At 39.4% G+C, this 16,314-nt stretch overlaps 2 protein-coding genes across 2 annotated transcripts in view; both read right to left on the reverse strand.

Moving 5' to 3' along the window:
* Positions 1-1,645: 1,645 nt before the first annotated feature.
* Positions 1,646-8,062, reverse strand: LOC133665469 (zona pellucida sperm-binding protein 3-like). Its single transcript, XM_062070771.1, has 10 exons — positions 7,907-8,062; positions 7,674-7,840; positions 7,520-7,617; positions 7,369-7,457; positions 5,762-5,942; positions 5,596-5,701; positions 5,450-5,535; positions 1,888-1,979; positions 1,767-1,819; positions 1,646-1,702 (listed from the first exon to the last, which is right to left on the reverse strand). Exons 1-10 carry the CDS (start codon positions 7,974-7,976, stop codon positions 1,697-1,699), a joined length of 948 nt encoding a protein of 315 aa, XP_061926755.1. The 5' UTR covers positions 7,977-8,062; the 3' UTR covers positions 1,646-1,696.
* Positions 8,063-11,515: 3,453 nt separating this feature from the next.
* Positions 11,516-16,314, reverse strand: part of LOC133665470 (zona pellucida sperm-binding protein 3-like) — a 4,802-nt gene continuing 3 nt past the window's right edge. Inside the window, exons 1-10 of the mRNA XM_062070773.1 lie at positions 16,237-16,314; positions 16,004-16,170; positions 15,850-15,947; positions 15,699-15,787; positions 14,216-14,396; positions 14,050-14,155; positions 13,904-13,989; positions 11,760-11,851; positions 11,639-11,691; positions 11,516-11,572 (exon numbers count right to left, since the gene is read on the reverse strand). The exon at positions 16,237-16,314 is cut by the window's right edge and continues 3 nt beyond it. Of these exons, the coding sequence (XP_061926757.1) occupies positions 11,567-11,572; positions 11,639-11,691; positions 11,760-11,851; positions 13,904-13,989; positions 14,050-14,155; positions 14,216-14,396; positions 15,699-15,787; positions 15,850-15,947; positions 16,004-16,170; positions 16,237-16,306 (948 nt within the window). The 5' untranslated portion in view covers positions 16,307-16,314 and the 3' untranslated portion in view covers positions 11,516-11,566. The remainder of the gene's footprint in view (positions 11,573-11,638; positions 11,692-11,759; positions 11,852-13,903; positions 13,990-14,049; positions 14,156-14,215; positions 14,397-15,698; positions 15,788-15,849; positions 15,948-16,003; positions 16,171-16,236) is intronic.

Below are 16,314 nucleotides of genomic sequence, written 5' to 3' on the forward strand. Positions count from 1 at the left end.
TCGCCGATGAATTGTCGTGGAGATAAAAGTCACTGTGAATGTCCATTTTGCGTTCTCGACTCATTTTCAAGAAGATATAGTATCCGAGGTGGTTTGAAATACAAATCCGTGATCCACAATAGAAAAAGGAGAGAGTGTGGAATCCAATGAGCCAACTTGTACCTAAGTTACGGTCAGAGCGAAAAAAGATACGCCTTGCACTGCATTCTAGTCCGTCACTCTAACGTTCCTCATCCACAAATCTTTCATCCCCACTCAAATTAATGGGGTAATAGTCGCTTTCTCGGTCCGAATCGCTCTAGCTGCGTTGAAAATAGGAAAATATGAGGCGATCAACTGACTACGTCACGCTACTTCCGATAGGGGCAAGGCTTTTTTTTTTATCAGAGACCAAAAGTTGCGAACTTTATCGTTCTCTACTAAATCCTTTCAGCAAAAATATGGCAATATCGCAAAATGATCAAGTATGACAGAATGGATCTGCTATTCCCGTTTGAATAAAAAAAAATCTCATTTCAGTAGGCCTTTAACTATTAAAATATGACTTAGATTTGTGGAAATATTGGACACAATGTGTCTATGCAAGTGTAAGCCAGTGTGACGATTTAAATGTTTTTAAATATATTTTTTATAAATGGCTGTGATAGCAGTGATTAGAAATCCCTCATTTAAACTATGTTGGTATTAATACCATTCATTTTTGACTACTTTAGGACTTTGAGTGCTCTCAATTGCTATTCTGAATGTTGCTGGGCCAGGTTTGGTTTTGTAATTGGATTATGGTATTGTTTTATTTTGTTGAGATTAAAAAACATTTACATATTACAAGAATCTGAATCCAGTATCAATTCTGATTAAAATCTCCATCCCGAGAACTGGAATCGAATGGAGAGTTTCAAGACTCTCATCGCGAGTGTTTGACATTTGGTCACCATTATCCAGCTAAACTAAAAAAAAAAGTGGGATTATTTTTGAGTTAATATCACCAAAGGTGAGTCTTTGTTTCATAAACTGTTGTGCTTTTCATACTTATTTACCAAAGAAATTTGTTTAAAAAAATAAATAAAACTGGGGCAATGCAAAAAAAAAAAATTGATCCAATTCAGATTTAAAAATTTAATTAACCTATTTTTGGATCAATAACTGCTTAGAAATAGCATTTAAACATTTCCATTTCACCTGGTTTGACCAAAAAGTTTTGATTTGTCCCAATACTATTTAATAAATTAGTACATGTAGGTCAACTGCTTAGTAAATTTAAATATTGGGATTGCATTAGTGTTTTTTTTTTTAAATAGAATTTAAACTAAGTTTTTAGGCCTGGGCATACATCAGTTGCCACGGGTTTACCAAAATTCAGAACCAAACTGTATAAGAATCTGAATCAGGTGCCCAAATATTCCCACCTTAATTTGCAGGTCAAATGTGACTAAGTAAATCCATGTGTGGTAGATTATAAAATAGTGTCAATACAGCAGGTGAGTGTGCCATACACTCACTGAGGCATCATTTACCCATCACTAGACTTGAAGTACTTTACAATAATTGTAGCCAGACACCAAGTTTGAGTACTTGCAAGAACTGTTACTGCACAATAGTACACAAGCATTGTTTTTTTAACATGAAGAAAACATTTAGTCAGAAGTAGTTCCTCCAGCTGTTTATTGGATATACAATTAGTTCATTTCCAGTCCATCTATTCCTGTAAGGGGAAGAAAAAGTGATTAAAAAAAGGACTTTAATCCATTTATCAAGTTGTCGCTTACCTCCGTGATAGTGAGTGGCCCCAGAACTGCATTCTGGGTAATGCCACGCTTCCCTGCAAGCAGAAAGTACTTTGATTAGTACAAGTGCAGGAGGGGAAAGAAGAGGACTTTGTGTCAGTACCTGATCGTGTACTCCTGGTCCACCTGGACTTGCAGCTGGACTCACAGCAGTCACACAGGTTGCTGAAGGCAGGGTTGTCCAGCAGCTGCCACCTGGACACATTGGATTGTTTTTTTTTTATGTTATTAAAATTACTTTACACTTAAGTTATTTTTAGTGCAGACTCCAGACTTTAGAGTGCACAAGTGTGTCCATACAGCTACACATGCTGCCATTTTAGCTACATTCCAGAAGGTCTACCAAACCCTTCCAGTTACATGCAAGAAAAATTGAGTGGTGAAAGCCGGCATCTGCATCTGACCGAATGTTGAAGTTATTTAGAGTCCCTTTAAAAGTTTGTAGTGTGAGGCAAAGTCAGAAAACTTTCGTGTATTTGGTAATAAAATCTCATTTTTTTTGCTATATTTTAAAACATTTTATTAGATCACTCGCAAGTTCAAGACAGTAGTGCATTTTTGCTGCGCCCTACAAAGTGTTAATACTGCAAGTACTACAAATGTAACATGCAACTGAAGTTTCAATGAATTGAGGCATTTTGCCATGTAAATCACTTTATATTGTACCATTCTTTCACATTTTTGGCATACGTTTATTTTATTAAAAGCAGTTATTCTTTCCAATTCAACTTTTTGTTGATGCTAAAAATTGCCCACAATATTACTCAAACTGATTTGATATATTTTTCTTAAACGGTTTGATTTTCTGATTAAATAAAAGGAAAACTTCACCACATTAGTCATATATTTTGCACTTAAGTCTTACTTAAGCTGCAGACTTGTTTTATATTGTCATTACTGCCACAAGTGGTGGAAAAGTGTATTACAACTGCCCCTGTTTTATATTGTCATTACCACCACAAGTGGTGGAAAAGTGTATTACAACTACCCCTGTTTTATATTGTCATTACCGCCACAAGTGGTGGAAAAGTGTATTACAACTACCCCAGTTTTATATTGTCATTACTGCCACAAGTGGTGGAAAAGTGTGTTTTATATTGTCATTACTGCCACAAGTGGTGGAAAAGTGTATTACAACTACCCCTGTTTTATATTGTCATTACTGCCACAAGTGGTGGAAAAGTGTATTACAACTACCCCTGTTTGATATTGTCATTACTGCCACAAGTGGTGGAAAAGTGTGTTTTATATTGTCATTACCGCCACAAGTGGTGGAAAAGTGTGTTTCATATTGTCATTACCGCCACAAGTGGTGGAAAAGTGTATTACAACTACCCCTGTTTTATATTGTCATTACTGCCACAAGTGGTGGAAAAGTGTGTTTTATATTGTCATTACTGCCACAAGTGGTGGAAAAGTGTATTACAACTACCCCTGTTTTATATTGTCATTACTGCCACAAGTGGTGGAAAAGTGTATTACAACTACCCCTGTTTGATATTGTCATTACTGCCACAAGTGGTGGAAAAGTGTGTTTTATATTGTCATTACCGCCACAAGTGGTGGAAAAGTGTATTACAACTACTCCTGTTTGATATTGTCATCACTGCAACAAGTGGTGGAAAAGTGTGTTTTATATTGTCATTACTGCCACAAGTGGTGGAAAAGTGTATTACAACTACCCCTGTTTTATATTGTCATTACTGCCACAAGTGGTGGAAAAGTGTATTACAACTACCCCTGTTTGATATTGTCATTACTGCCACAAGTGGTGGAAAAGTGTGTTTTATATTGTCATTACCGCCAGAAGTGGTGGAAAAGTGTATGACAACTACCCCCGTTTTATATTGTCATGACTGCCACAAGTGGTGGAAAAGTGTGTTTTATATTGTCATTACCGCCACAAGTGGTGGAAAAGTGTATTACAACTACCCCTGTTTTATATTGTCATTACTGCCACAAGTGGTGGAAAAGTGTATTACAACTACCCCCGTTTGATATTGTCATCACTGCAACAAGTGGTGGAAAAGTGTGTTTTATATTGTCATTACTGCCACAAGTGGTGGAAAAGTGTATTACAACTACCCCTGTTTTATATTGTCATTACTGCCACAAGTGGTGGAAAAGTGTATTACAACTACCCCTGTTTGATATTGTCATCACTGCAACAAGTGGTGGAAAAGTGTGTTATATTGTCATTACTGCCACAAGTGGTGGAAAAGTGTATTACAACCACCCCTGTTTTATATTGTCATTACTGCCACAAGTGGTGGAAAAGTGTATTACAACTACCCCTGTTTTATATTGTCATCACTGCAACAAGTGGTGGAAAAGTGTGTTTTATATTGTCATTACTGCCACAAGTGGTGGAAAAGTGTATTACAACTACCCCTGTTTTATATTGTCATTACTGCCACAAGTGGTGGACAAGTGTATTACAACTACCCCTGTTTGATATTGTCATCACTGCCACAAGTGGTGGAAAAGTGTGTTTTATATTGTCATTACTGCCACAAGTGGTGGAAAAGTGTATTACAACTACCCCTGTTTTATATTGTCATTACTGCCACAAGTGGTGGAAAAGTGTATTACAACTACCCCTGTTTGATATGGTCATCACTGCAACAAGTGGTGGAAAAGTGTATTACAACTACCATTGTTTTATATTGTCATTACTGCCACAAGTGGTGGAAAAGTGTATTACAACTACCCCTGTTTGATATTGTCATCACTGCAACAAGTGGTGGAAAAGTGTGTTTTATATTGTCATTACTGCCACAAGTGGTGGAAAAGTGTATTACAACTACCCCTGTTTTATATTGTCATTACTGCCACAAGTGGTGGAAAAGTGTATTACAACTACCCCTGTTTGATATTGTCATCACTGCAACAAGTGGTGGAAAAGTGTGTTTTATATTGTCATTACTGCCACAAGTGGTGGAAAAGGGTATTACAACCGAGTATGGACCACAGCTTCAACAGTTTTTGCCAGCCCTCTGGCACAACACTGCTTTACTTTAGGACAGGGGCCCCACACTGAATAAGTCATCTTACTCCTGATTTTTAATCCTGTTCAATTCTAACTTAATTTACCAGGATAAACCTGGTACAAATGAATGAAATCATGTTAGCCTGACCTAAGCCTTGATAAATATTTGACTGATTACTTAAATACTAAGACATTACTCAAACTGTCAAGAGTTTGATTTTATGATAAAATACAGCTTCACCACATTAGTCATAATTTTTTGCGCTTAACTGACTTACCGGTATATTATCATTACTGCCACAAGTGGTGGAAAAGTGTATTACAGAGTATGGCCCACAGCTTCGATACTGGAGAATTGAGTGTTGGTCGATAGCAGGAATTCTAGTACTTTTATTTTGTAGTGGGAATGTTTGAATGAAGACTCAAATAGGTGTAAACACTACATATGACAAGTACATATTTTGTAATGCTAGGAAAAGTTTATTATTGAAAACAATTTTAGGTATAAACTTATGCTTAGCAGCTAGTTGTGACAATAACACTACATCGAGGTAGTTTACACAAATTTGCTCTTAGTGCTGCTGGAGTGCTAATCAGTGCCTGGTCGGAGCACCGTTTGTCGGTGCCAAAAAAGTACCGATTTTCCACCCATCCCTAGTGGAAATAAGTTACTTACCCATGACCATGCACGAAGTTGCACGCCTTCTTGGTAGTGTCGAGACCTTCAGGATCCCAGGCCACAAGTCTGCAGTGGATGAACACCTGTTGTAAATAAATGATTAGTATTTTATCCACCAGATGGCGACGTCAGCGTCGACTTACCTCTTCTCCGAGAGCGAACCTAAACGCTTGGAGGGACAGCAGCATTTCTGATGGCACCTCTCTGGGCTGGAACCTGGACCGAGACCTCTTGCTGTCCGACAGACACCTTTGGGGCAGGACTAGACTTTAGACCGTTTCTTCCAGACCACCGTTACAGACACCATACCCCTTATTGTCGATGATGTGGTAGGAAGGGCTGTCGGCCTGCAGCTGGGGTGTGGTGGTGGCCACACATTCCTCCATCAGGAGCAGCAATGGCTGATGGGTAATCTGATCCACGCGAGCCATGATGGGGATGAAGGAGCCCAGGGTGAAGAGATTGGATTCAGCCGGGCCTGAGAAGTCCTCTGAAAAGTACAAAAAGGTTGCAATTTTAAGAGTCAACTCTTGTGATTAATCCCAAAAACTGCTGATTAATCACATTTGGTCAGTGATTCATACTCTTACAAGATAAACCTGACTTTACTTCAGGACAGGGGTTCTTAACCTTGAGGCTCAACTTTGCCATTACAGAGGGAACCCCCATTTTAAAATCATATTCGATTCTAACTTAGTTTAGGTCGGAATTGGGGTTAAATCACCAAAATGATTCCCTGAGCGTGGCCACCGCTGCTGCTCACTGCTCCCCAGGAGGTGGAACAAATGGAGGGTAATTTCACCACACTTAGTGTGGGACTATCAGTGGTACTTTACTTACCTGGATAAATTGTCGAAATGTGAAATAATGTGTTACTCTATCAAGGCTTAGGTCAGGCTGATTACATAAACACTAAGATTATACTAATACTGGATATATTTCTTAAACTGTAAATAGTTTGATTTTATGATAAACACCGATTCACCACTTTAGTCCTATTTTTTGCGCTTAGATGACTTAAGCGCCAGACTTTGATATGTCAATTTTGCCACAAGTAGTGGAAAAGTGTATCACAACTGCCCCTGTTTTATATTGTCATTACTGCCACAAGTGGTGGAAAAGTGTATTACAACTGCCCCTGTTTTATATTGTCATTACTGCCACAAGTGGTGGAAAAGTGTATTACAACTGCCCCTGTTATATACTGTCATTACTGCCACAAGTGGTGGAAAAGTGTATTACAACTGCCCCTGTTTTATATTGTCATTACTGCCACAAGTGGTGGAAAAGTGTATTACAACTGCCCCTGTTTTATATTTCCATTACTGCCACAAGTGGTGGAAAAGTGTATTACAACTACCCCTATTTGATGTCATTACTGCCACAAGTGGTGGAAAAGTGTGTTTTATATTGTCATAACTGCCACAAGTGGTGGAAAAGTGTATTACAACCACCCCCTGTTTTATATTGTCATTACTGCCACAAGTGGTGGAAAAGTGTATTACAACTACCCCCGTTTTATATTGTCATTACTGCCACAAATGGTGGAAAAGTGTGTTTTATATTGTCATTACTGCCACAAGTGGTGGAAAAGTGTATTACAACTACCCCTATTTGAGGTCATTACTGCCACAAATGGTGAAAAAGTGTGTTTTATATTGTCATTACTGCCACAAATGGTGGAAAAGTGTGTTTTATATTGTCATTACTGCCACAAGTGGTGGAAAAGTGTATTACAACTGCCCCTGTTTTATATTGTCATTACCACCACAAGTGGTGGAAAACATTTAGACACTAACTGGAAGTTAAGACTGAGGGACTCTTGTATCAGACTTTTCAAAAGTGATACCAGTTGATACTTGTTTTTGTAGATATCACTAGAGATGAATCCAAATTAAAGAGTGATTAAGACCCACCGTTCATGAGCGCCATGTGGAACACCAGGTTGGAACTGCCCGAGGACGCAAAGATGGGGTCGTAGAGGATGGGGTGATACTCCTTGGGTCTAGACAGGCAAACAGAAGTCAATACATCCCGCAGGAACTCACCTGTGACGCAGATACCTACCTCTGGAAGACGCAAACCACGGGCTGGATGAAGGTGTGGCTCTTAGAGTCGCTCAGGTAAGTGAAGGCGTTGGAGTACACCAGCTGGCTCCCGGTGACCTGCGAACACAGACGTTACCGGCGCCCTCAAGATGGCGGGCGTCAGGCTGGCTTACCATGGCCATGAAGTTGCAGTCGTGGAGCTCCACGGTGAAGGTGGCCTCCCGGGCCGAGGTGGCGGTGGGGGGGCAGTTGCCCAGGCGGAACTTGGAGGTGTCGACGCGGGACCTGCCTTCCGTCCACACCAGCGACACCATGCCGGGCTTGCAGTCCAACTTCATGTCTGGGGAGGAGACGCCAGCGTTAAACTGCAAGGGGGGGGGGGGGGGGGATGATGGTGTTGACTTACCAGCGTGCACGGAGGAAGCGGCGAGGAGGAGGCTGAAGAGCAGAGCACGGCACCAGAGAGAAGCCATCATGACTGAACATGTGGGAGAGTCGCACTGACGCTGCTTTTATACGCCCAGCGGCCAATCAGGGTGATTGTTCTCACCTGCTGGCTGCTCAGGTGCGCCTCGTTAACCTTCTCTTTCTCTCTGATTGCAACTTTGTCAGCATTTTTTTATTGTTTTAAATTGTTTTTATTTAAATTTGGAACGACATTGTGTCACATTGATGCATCAAAAGTCAATTTGTTTTTTGTATAATAAGACTTATTTTCATTTTAACATTACTATTTTTATTTATTTATTCATTTAATTTATTTCATTGACAAGCAATTCCTTGTAACGATGGACTGTGCAACTTTTGAACCAACCGCGGCCGACGACGCAATTATTTGCAACCACATCCGGCCGTTCGGGACGAGAAAGCTTTAACATGTAATTGTAAAAAAAATATTAAAATTTTAAATTTAAAATTAAATTAAATGAAATTTAATTAAAATTAAAATTAAAATTAAAATTAAAATTAAAATTAAAATTAAAATTAAAATTAAAATTAAAATTAAAATTAAAATTAAAATTAAAATTAAATTACAATTAAAATTAAATGACAATTAAAATTAAATTAGAATTAAATTAATTAAATTTAATAGGGTTTTTAGGCCATTAAAAAAATAGGCTGCGGGCCACACTTTGGACACCCCTGTACTAGAAGCTTCAAATGATTGTATTTTCAGGATAATTTTCACACACACACATACACGTGTGTGTGTATATATATATATATATATATATATATATATATATATATATATATATATATATATATATATATATATATATATATATATATATATACATATATATATATATATATATATATATACACACACACACACACACATATTTATACATATATATACACATACATATACAGTGTTTGACTGAAGTGCTCAATGGTTTATCAGAAAGTGTTTCTTTCAGCTCACACTAGATGTCAGTAAACTAATGGATTCATGATTCTGAATCGATTCAAAGTGTTCAAGACATTTGACATTTGTGCGTAGAGTAGTTTGTGTAACCCTTAACCATTTTTCAAAAGGTTCTACAAGCTCTGGAGATATCAGTAAAAAAAATGCATGTAGTTTAGATAGAGTTATATTGGATTATGGGATCCATTGTAGACATGTTTTAAAGGCCTACTGAAAGCCACTACTACCGACCCCGCAGTCTGATAGTTTATACATCAATGATGAAATCTTAACATTGCAACACATGCCAATACGGCCGGGTTAACTTATAAAGTGCAATTTTAAATTTCCCGCTAAACTTCCGGTTGAAAACGCCTTTGGATGATGACGTATGCGCGTGACGTCGATGGTTGAAACGGAAGTATTCGGACACCATTGAATCCAATACAAAAAGCTCTGTTTTCATCTCAAAATTCCACAGTATTCTGGACATCTGTTTTGGTGAATCTTTTGCAATTTCTTTAATGAACAATGAAGACTGCAAATAAGTTGTAGGTGGGATCGGTGTATTAGCGGCTGGCTGCAGCAACACAAACAGGAAGACTTTGAGGTGGATAGCAGACGCGCTAGCCGACGCTAGCCGCCAACCGCTTCTGTGATCGGGTGAAGTCCTTCGTCGCGCCGTCGATCGCTGGAACGCAGGTGAGGACGGGTGTTGATGAGCAGATGAGGGCTGGCTGGCGTAGGTGGAGCGGTAATGTTTTTATCATAGCTCTGTGAGGTCCGGTTGCTAAGTTAGCTTCAATGGCGTCGTTAGCAACAGCATTGTTAAGCTTTGCCAGGCTGAGAATTATTAACCGTGTAGTTACATGTCCATGGTTTAATAGTATTGTTGATCTTCTGTCTATCCTTCCAGTCAGGGGTTTATTTATTTTGTTTCTATCTGCATTTGAGCCAGATGCTATCACGTTAGCTCAGAAAGAGCTTCGCCGATGAATTGTCGTGGAGATAAAAGTCACTGTGAATGTCCATTTCGCGTTCTCGACTCTCATTTTCAAGAAGATATAGTATCCGAGGTGGTTTAAAATACAAATCTGTGATCCACAATAGAAAAAGGATAAAGTGTGGAATCCAATGAGCCAGCTTGTACCTAAGTTACGGTCAGAGCGAAAAAAGATACGCCTTGCACTGCATTCTAGTCCGTCACTCTAACGTTCCTCATCCACAAATCTTTCATCCTCGCTCAAATTAATGGGGTAATCGTCGCTTTCTCGGTCCGAATCGCTCTAGCTGCGTTGAAAATAGGAAAATATGAGGCAAACAACTGACTGTCACGCTACTTCCGGTAGGGGCAAGGCTTTTTTTAAAATCAGAGACCAAAAGTTGCGAACTTCATCATTCTCTACTAAATCCTTTCAGCAAAAATATGGCAATATCGCAAAATGATCAAGTATGACACAGAATGGATCTGCTATTCCCGTTTGAATAAAAAAAATCTCATTTCAGTAGGCCTTTAACTATTAAAATATGACTTAGCTTTGTGGAAAATATTTGACACAATGTGTCTATGCAAGTGTAAGCCAGTGTGACGATTTAGTTTTTAAATATATTTTTTATAAATGGCTGTGATAGCAGTGATTAGAAATCCCTCATTTAAACTATGTTGGTATTAATACCATTCATTTTTGACTACTTTAGGACTTTTGTGTGCTCTCAATTGCTATTCTGAATGTTGCTGGGCCAGGTTTGGTTTTGTAATTGGATTATGGTATTGTGTGTTATTTTGTTGAGATTAAAAAACATTTACATATTACAAGAATCTGAATCCAGTATCAATTCTGATTAAAATCTCCATCCCGAGAACTGGAATCGAATGGAGAGTTTCAAGACTCTCATCGTGAGTATTTGACATTTGGTCACCATTATGGAGCTAAACTAAAATAAAAAAAGTGGGATTATTTTTGAGTTAATATCACCAAAGGTGAGTCTTTGTTTCATAAACGGTTGTGCTTTTCATACTTATTTTGCAAAGAAATTTGTTTAAAAAAATTTTTTTAAAAAAATTCAGATTTAAAAATTTAATTAACCTATTTTTGGATCAATAACTGCTTAGAAATAGCATTTAAACATTTCCATTTCACCTGGTTTGACCAAAAAGTTTTGATTTGTCCCAATACTATTTAATAAATTAGTACATGTAGGTCAACTGCTTAGTAAATTTAAATATTGGGATTGCATTAGTGTTTTTTTGAAATAGAATTTAAACTAAGTTTTTAGGCCTGGGCATACATCAGTTGCCACGGGTTTACCAAAATTCAGAACCAAACTGTATAAGAATCTGAATCAGGTGCCCAAATATTCCCACCTTAATTTGCAGGTCAAATGTGACTAAGTAAATCCATGTGTGGTAAATTATAAAATAGTGTCAATACAGCAGGTGAGTGTGCCATACACTCACTGCAGCATAATTTACCCATCACTAGACATTAAGTACTTTACAATAATTGTAGCCAGACACCAAGTTTGAGTACTTGCAAGAACTGTTACTGCACAATAGTACACAAGCATTGTTTCTTTAACATGAAGAAAACATTTAGTCAGAAGTAGTTCCTCCAGCTGTTTATTGGATATACAATTAGTTCATTTCCAGTCCATCTATTCCTGTAAGGGGAAGAAAAAGTGATTAAAAAAAGAGGACTTTAATCCATTTATCAAGTTGTCGCTTACCTCCGTGATAGTGAGTGGCCCCAGAACTGCATTCTGGGTAATGCCACGCTTCCCTGCAAGCAGAAAGTACTTTGATTAGTACAAGTGCAGGAGGGGAAAGAAGAGGATTTGGTGTCAGTACCTGATCGTGTACTCCTGGTCCACCTGGTCTTGCAGCTGGACTCACAGCAGTCACACAGGTTGCTGAAGGCAGGGTTGTCCAGCAGCTGCCACCTGGACACATTGGATTGGTTTTTTTTTTATGTTATTAAAATTACTTTACACTTTGATATTAGTGTAAAATTGCTGGTAGTTACAAGTTATTTTTAGTGCAGACTCCAGACTTTAGAGTGCACAAGTGTGTCCATACAGCTACACATGCTGCCATTTTAGCTACATTCCAGAAGGTCTACCAAACCCTTCCAGTTACATGCAAGAAAACTTGAGTGGTGAAAGCCGGCATCTGCATCTGACCGAATGTTGAAGTTATTTAGAGTCCCTTTAAAAGTTTGTAGTGTGAGGCAAAGTCAGAAAACTTTCATGTATTTGGTAATAAAATCTCATTTTTTTTGCTATATTTTAAAACATTTTATTAGATCACTCGCAAGTTCAAGACAGTAGTGCATTTTTGCTACGCCCTACAAAGTGTTAATACTGCAAGTACTACAAATGTAACATGCAACTGAAGTTTCAATGAATTGAGGCATTTTGCCATGTAAATCACTTGATATTGTACAATTCTTTCACATTTTTAGCATAAGTTTATTTTATTAAAGGCAGCTATTCATTCCAATTCAACTTTTTGTGGGCACTAAAAATTGCCCACAATATTACTCAAACTGATTTGATATATTTTTCTTAAACTTAGTTTGATTTTCTGATTAAATAAAAGGAAAACTCACAACATTAGTCATAAATTTTGCACTTAAAATTCTTACTTAAGCTGCAGACTTGTTTTATATCGTCATTACTGCCACAAGTGATGGAAAAGTGTATTACAACTGCCCCTGTTTTATATGGTCATTACTGCCACAAGTGGTGGAAAAGTGTATTACGACTGCCCCTGTTTTATATTGTCATTACTGCCACAAGTGGTGGAAAAGTGTGTTTTATATTGTCATGACCGCCACAAGTGGTGGAAAAGTGTGTTTTATATTGTCATTACTGCCACAAGTGGTGGAAAAGTGTGTTTTATATGGTCATGACCGCCACAAGTGGTGGAAAAGTGTGTTTTATATTGTCATTACCGCCACAAGTGGTGGAAAAGTGTATTACAACTACCCCTGTTTTATATTGTCATTACTGCCACAAGTGGTGGAAAAGTGTATTACAACTACCCCTGTTTGATATTGTCATCACTGCAACAAGTGGTGGAAAAGTGTGTTTTATATTGTCATTACTGCCACAAGTGGTGGAAAAGTGTATTACAACTACCCCTGTTTTATATTGTCATTACTGCCACAAGTGGTGGAAAAGTGTATTACAACTACCCCTGTTTGATATTGTCATCACTGCAACAAGTGGTGGAAAAGTGTGTTTTATATTGTCATTACTGCCACAAGTGGTGGAAAAGTGTATTACAACCGAGTATGGACCACAGCTTCAACAGTTTTTACCAGCCCTCTGGCACAACACTGCTTTACTTTAGGACAGGGGCCCCACACTGAATAAGTCATCTTACTCCTGATTTTTAATCCTGTTCAATTCTAACTTAGTTTACCAGGATAAACCTGGTACAAATGAATGAAATCATGTTAGCCTGACCTAAGCCTTGATAAATATTTGACTGATTACTTAAATACTAAGACATTACTCAAACTGTCAAGAGTTTGATTTTATGATAAAATACAGCTTCACCACTTTAGTCATAATTTTTTGCGCTTAACTGACTTATATTTTCATTACTGCCACAAGTGGTGGAAAAGTGTATTACAGAGTAAGACCCACAGCTTCGATACTGGAGAATTGAGTGTTGGTCGATAGCAGGAATTATAGTACTTTTATTTTGTAGTGGGAATGTTTGAATGAAGACTCAAATAGGTGTAAACACTACATATGACAAGTACATATTTTGTAATGCTAGGAAAAGTTTATTATTGAAAACAATTCTAGGTATAAACTTATGCTTAGCAGCTAGTTGTGACAATAACACTACATCGAGGTAGTTTACACAAGTTTGCTCTTAGTGCTGCTGGAGTGCTAATCAGTGCCTGGTCGCAGCACAGTTTGTCGGTGCCAAAAAAGTACAGATTTTCCACCCATCCCTAGTGGAAATACGTTACTTACCCATGGCCGTGCACGAAGTTGCACGCCTTCTTGGTAGTGTCGAGACCTTCAGGATCCCAGGCCACAAGTTTGCAGTGGATGAACACCTGTTGTAAATAAATGATTAGTATTTTATCCACCAGATGGCGACGTCAGCATCGACTTACCTCTTCTCCGAGAGCGAACCTAAACGCTTGGAGGGACAGCAGCATTTCTGATGGCACCTCTCTGGGCTGGAACCTGGACCGAGACCTCTTGCTGTCCGACAGACACCTTTGGGGCAGGAGAAGACTTTAAACCGTTTCTTCCAGACCACCGTTACAGACACCATACCCCTTATTGTCGATTATGTGGTAGGAAGGGCTGTCGGCCTGCAGCTGGGGTGTGGTGGTGGCCACACATTCTTCCATCAGGAGCAGCAATGGCTGATGGGTAATCTGATCCACGCGAGCCATGATGGGGATGAAGGAGCCCAGGGTGAAGAGATTGGATTCAGCCGGGCCTGAGAAGTCCTCTGAAAAAGTACAAAAAAAGGTTGCAATTTTAAGAGTCAACTCTTGTGATTAATCCCAAAAACTGCTGATTAATCACATTTGGTCAGTGATTCATACTCTTACAAGATAAACCTTACTTTACTTCAGGACAGGGGTTCTTAACCTTGAGGCTCAACTTTTCCATTACAGAGGGAACCCCCATTTTAAAATCATATTCGATTCTAACTTAGTTTAGGTCGGAATTGGGGTTAAATCACCAAAATGATTCCCTGAGCGTGGCCACCGCTGCTGCTCACTGCTCCCCAGGGGGTGGAACAAATGGAGGGTAATTTCACCACACTTAGTGTGGGACTATCAGTGGTACTTTACTTACCTGGATAAATTGTCGAAATGTGAAATAATGTGTTACTCTATCAAGGCTTAGGTCAGGCTGATTATATAAACACTAAGCTTATACTAATACTGGATATATTTCTTAAACTGTAAATAGTTTGATTTTATGATAAACACCGATTCACCACTTTAGTCCTATTTTTTGCGCTTAGATGACTTAAGCGCCAGACTTTGATATGTCAATACTGCCACAAGTGGTGGAAAAGTGTATTACAACTGCCCCTGTTATATACTGTCATTACTGCCACAAGTGGTGGAAAAGTGTATTACAACTGCCCCTGTTTTATATTGTCATTACTGCCACAAGTGGTGGAAAAGTGTATTACAACTACCCCTATTTGATGTCATTACTGCCACAAGTGGTGGAAGAGTGTGTTTTATATTGTCATAACTGCCACAAGTGGTGGAAAAGTGTATTACAACCACCCCCTGTTTTATATTGTCATTACTGCCACAAGTGGTGGAAAAGTGTATTACAACTACCCCCGTTTTATATTGTCATTACTGCCACAAATGGTGGAAAAGTGTGTTTTATATTGTCATTACTGCCACAAGTGGTGGAAAAGTGTATTACAACTACCCCTATTTGAAGTCATTACTGCCACAAATGGTGAAAAAGTGTGTTTTATATTGTCATTACTGCCACAAATGGTGGAAAAGTGTGTTTTATATTGTCATTACTGCCACAAATGGTGGAAAAGTGTGTTTTATATTGTCATTACTGCCACAAGTGGTGGAAAAGTGTATTACAACTGCCCCTGTTTTATATTGTCATTACCGCCACAAGTGGTGGAAAACATTTAGACGCTAACTGGAAGTTAAGACTGAGGGACTCTTGTATCAGACTTTTCAAAAGTGATACCAGTTGATACTTGTTTTTGTAGATATCACTAGAGATGAATCCAAATTAAAGAGTGGTTAAGACCCACCGTTCATGAGCGCCATGTGGAACACCAGGTTGGAACTGCCCGAGGACGCAAAGATGGGGTCGTAGAGGATGGGGTGATACTCCTTGGGTCTAGACAGGCAAACAGAAGTCAATACATCCCGCAGGAACTCACCTGTGACGCCGATACCTACCTCTCGAAGACGCAAACCACGGGCTGGATGAAGGTGTGGCTCTTAGAGTCGCTCAGGTAAGTGAAGGCGTTGGAGTACACCAGCTGGCTCCCGGTGACCTGCGAACACAGACGTTACCGGCGCCATCGAGATGGCGGGCGTCAGGCTGGCTTACCATGGCCATGAAGTTGCAGTCGTGGAGCTCCACGGTGAAGGTGGCCTCCCGGGCCGAGGTGGCGGTGGGGGGGCAGTTGCCCAGGCGGAACTTGGAGGTGTCGACGCGGGACCTGCCTTCCGTCCACACCAGCGACACCATGCCGGGCTTGCAGTCCAACTTCATGTCTGGGGAGGAGACACCAGCGTTAAACTGCAAGGGGGGGGGGGGGGGGGGTGATGGTGTTGACTTACCAGCGTGCACGGAGGAAGCGGCGAGGAGGAGGCTGAAGAGCAGAGCACGGCACCAGAGAGAAGCCATCATGACTGAAC

This window comes from Entelurus aequoreus, linkage group LG14 (assembly GCF_033978785.1).
Source record: "Entelurus aequoreus isolate RoL-2023_Sb linkage group LG14, RoL_Eaeq_v1.1, whole genome shotgun sequence".
NCBI lineage: Eukaryota > Metazoa > Chordata > Actinopteri > Syngnathiformes > Syngnathidae > Entelurus > Entelurus aequoreus.

Coding starts and splice junctions, on each gene's coding strand:
- LOC133665469 (XM_062070771.1), bottom strand. CDS start 7,976: ATGATGGCTTCTCTCTGGTGCCGTGCTCTGCTCTTCAGCCTCCTCCTC. Junction 7,458..7,519: donor GTGGTTTGCGTCTTCCAGAG/GTAGGTATCTGC, acceptor TTGCCTGTCTAG/ACCCAAGGAGTATCACCCCA. Junction 5,536..5,595: donor GGTTCGCTCTCGGAGAAGAG/GTAAGTCGACGC, acceptor TATTTACAACAG/GTGTTCATCCACTGCAGACT.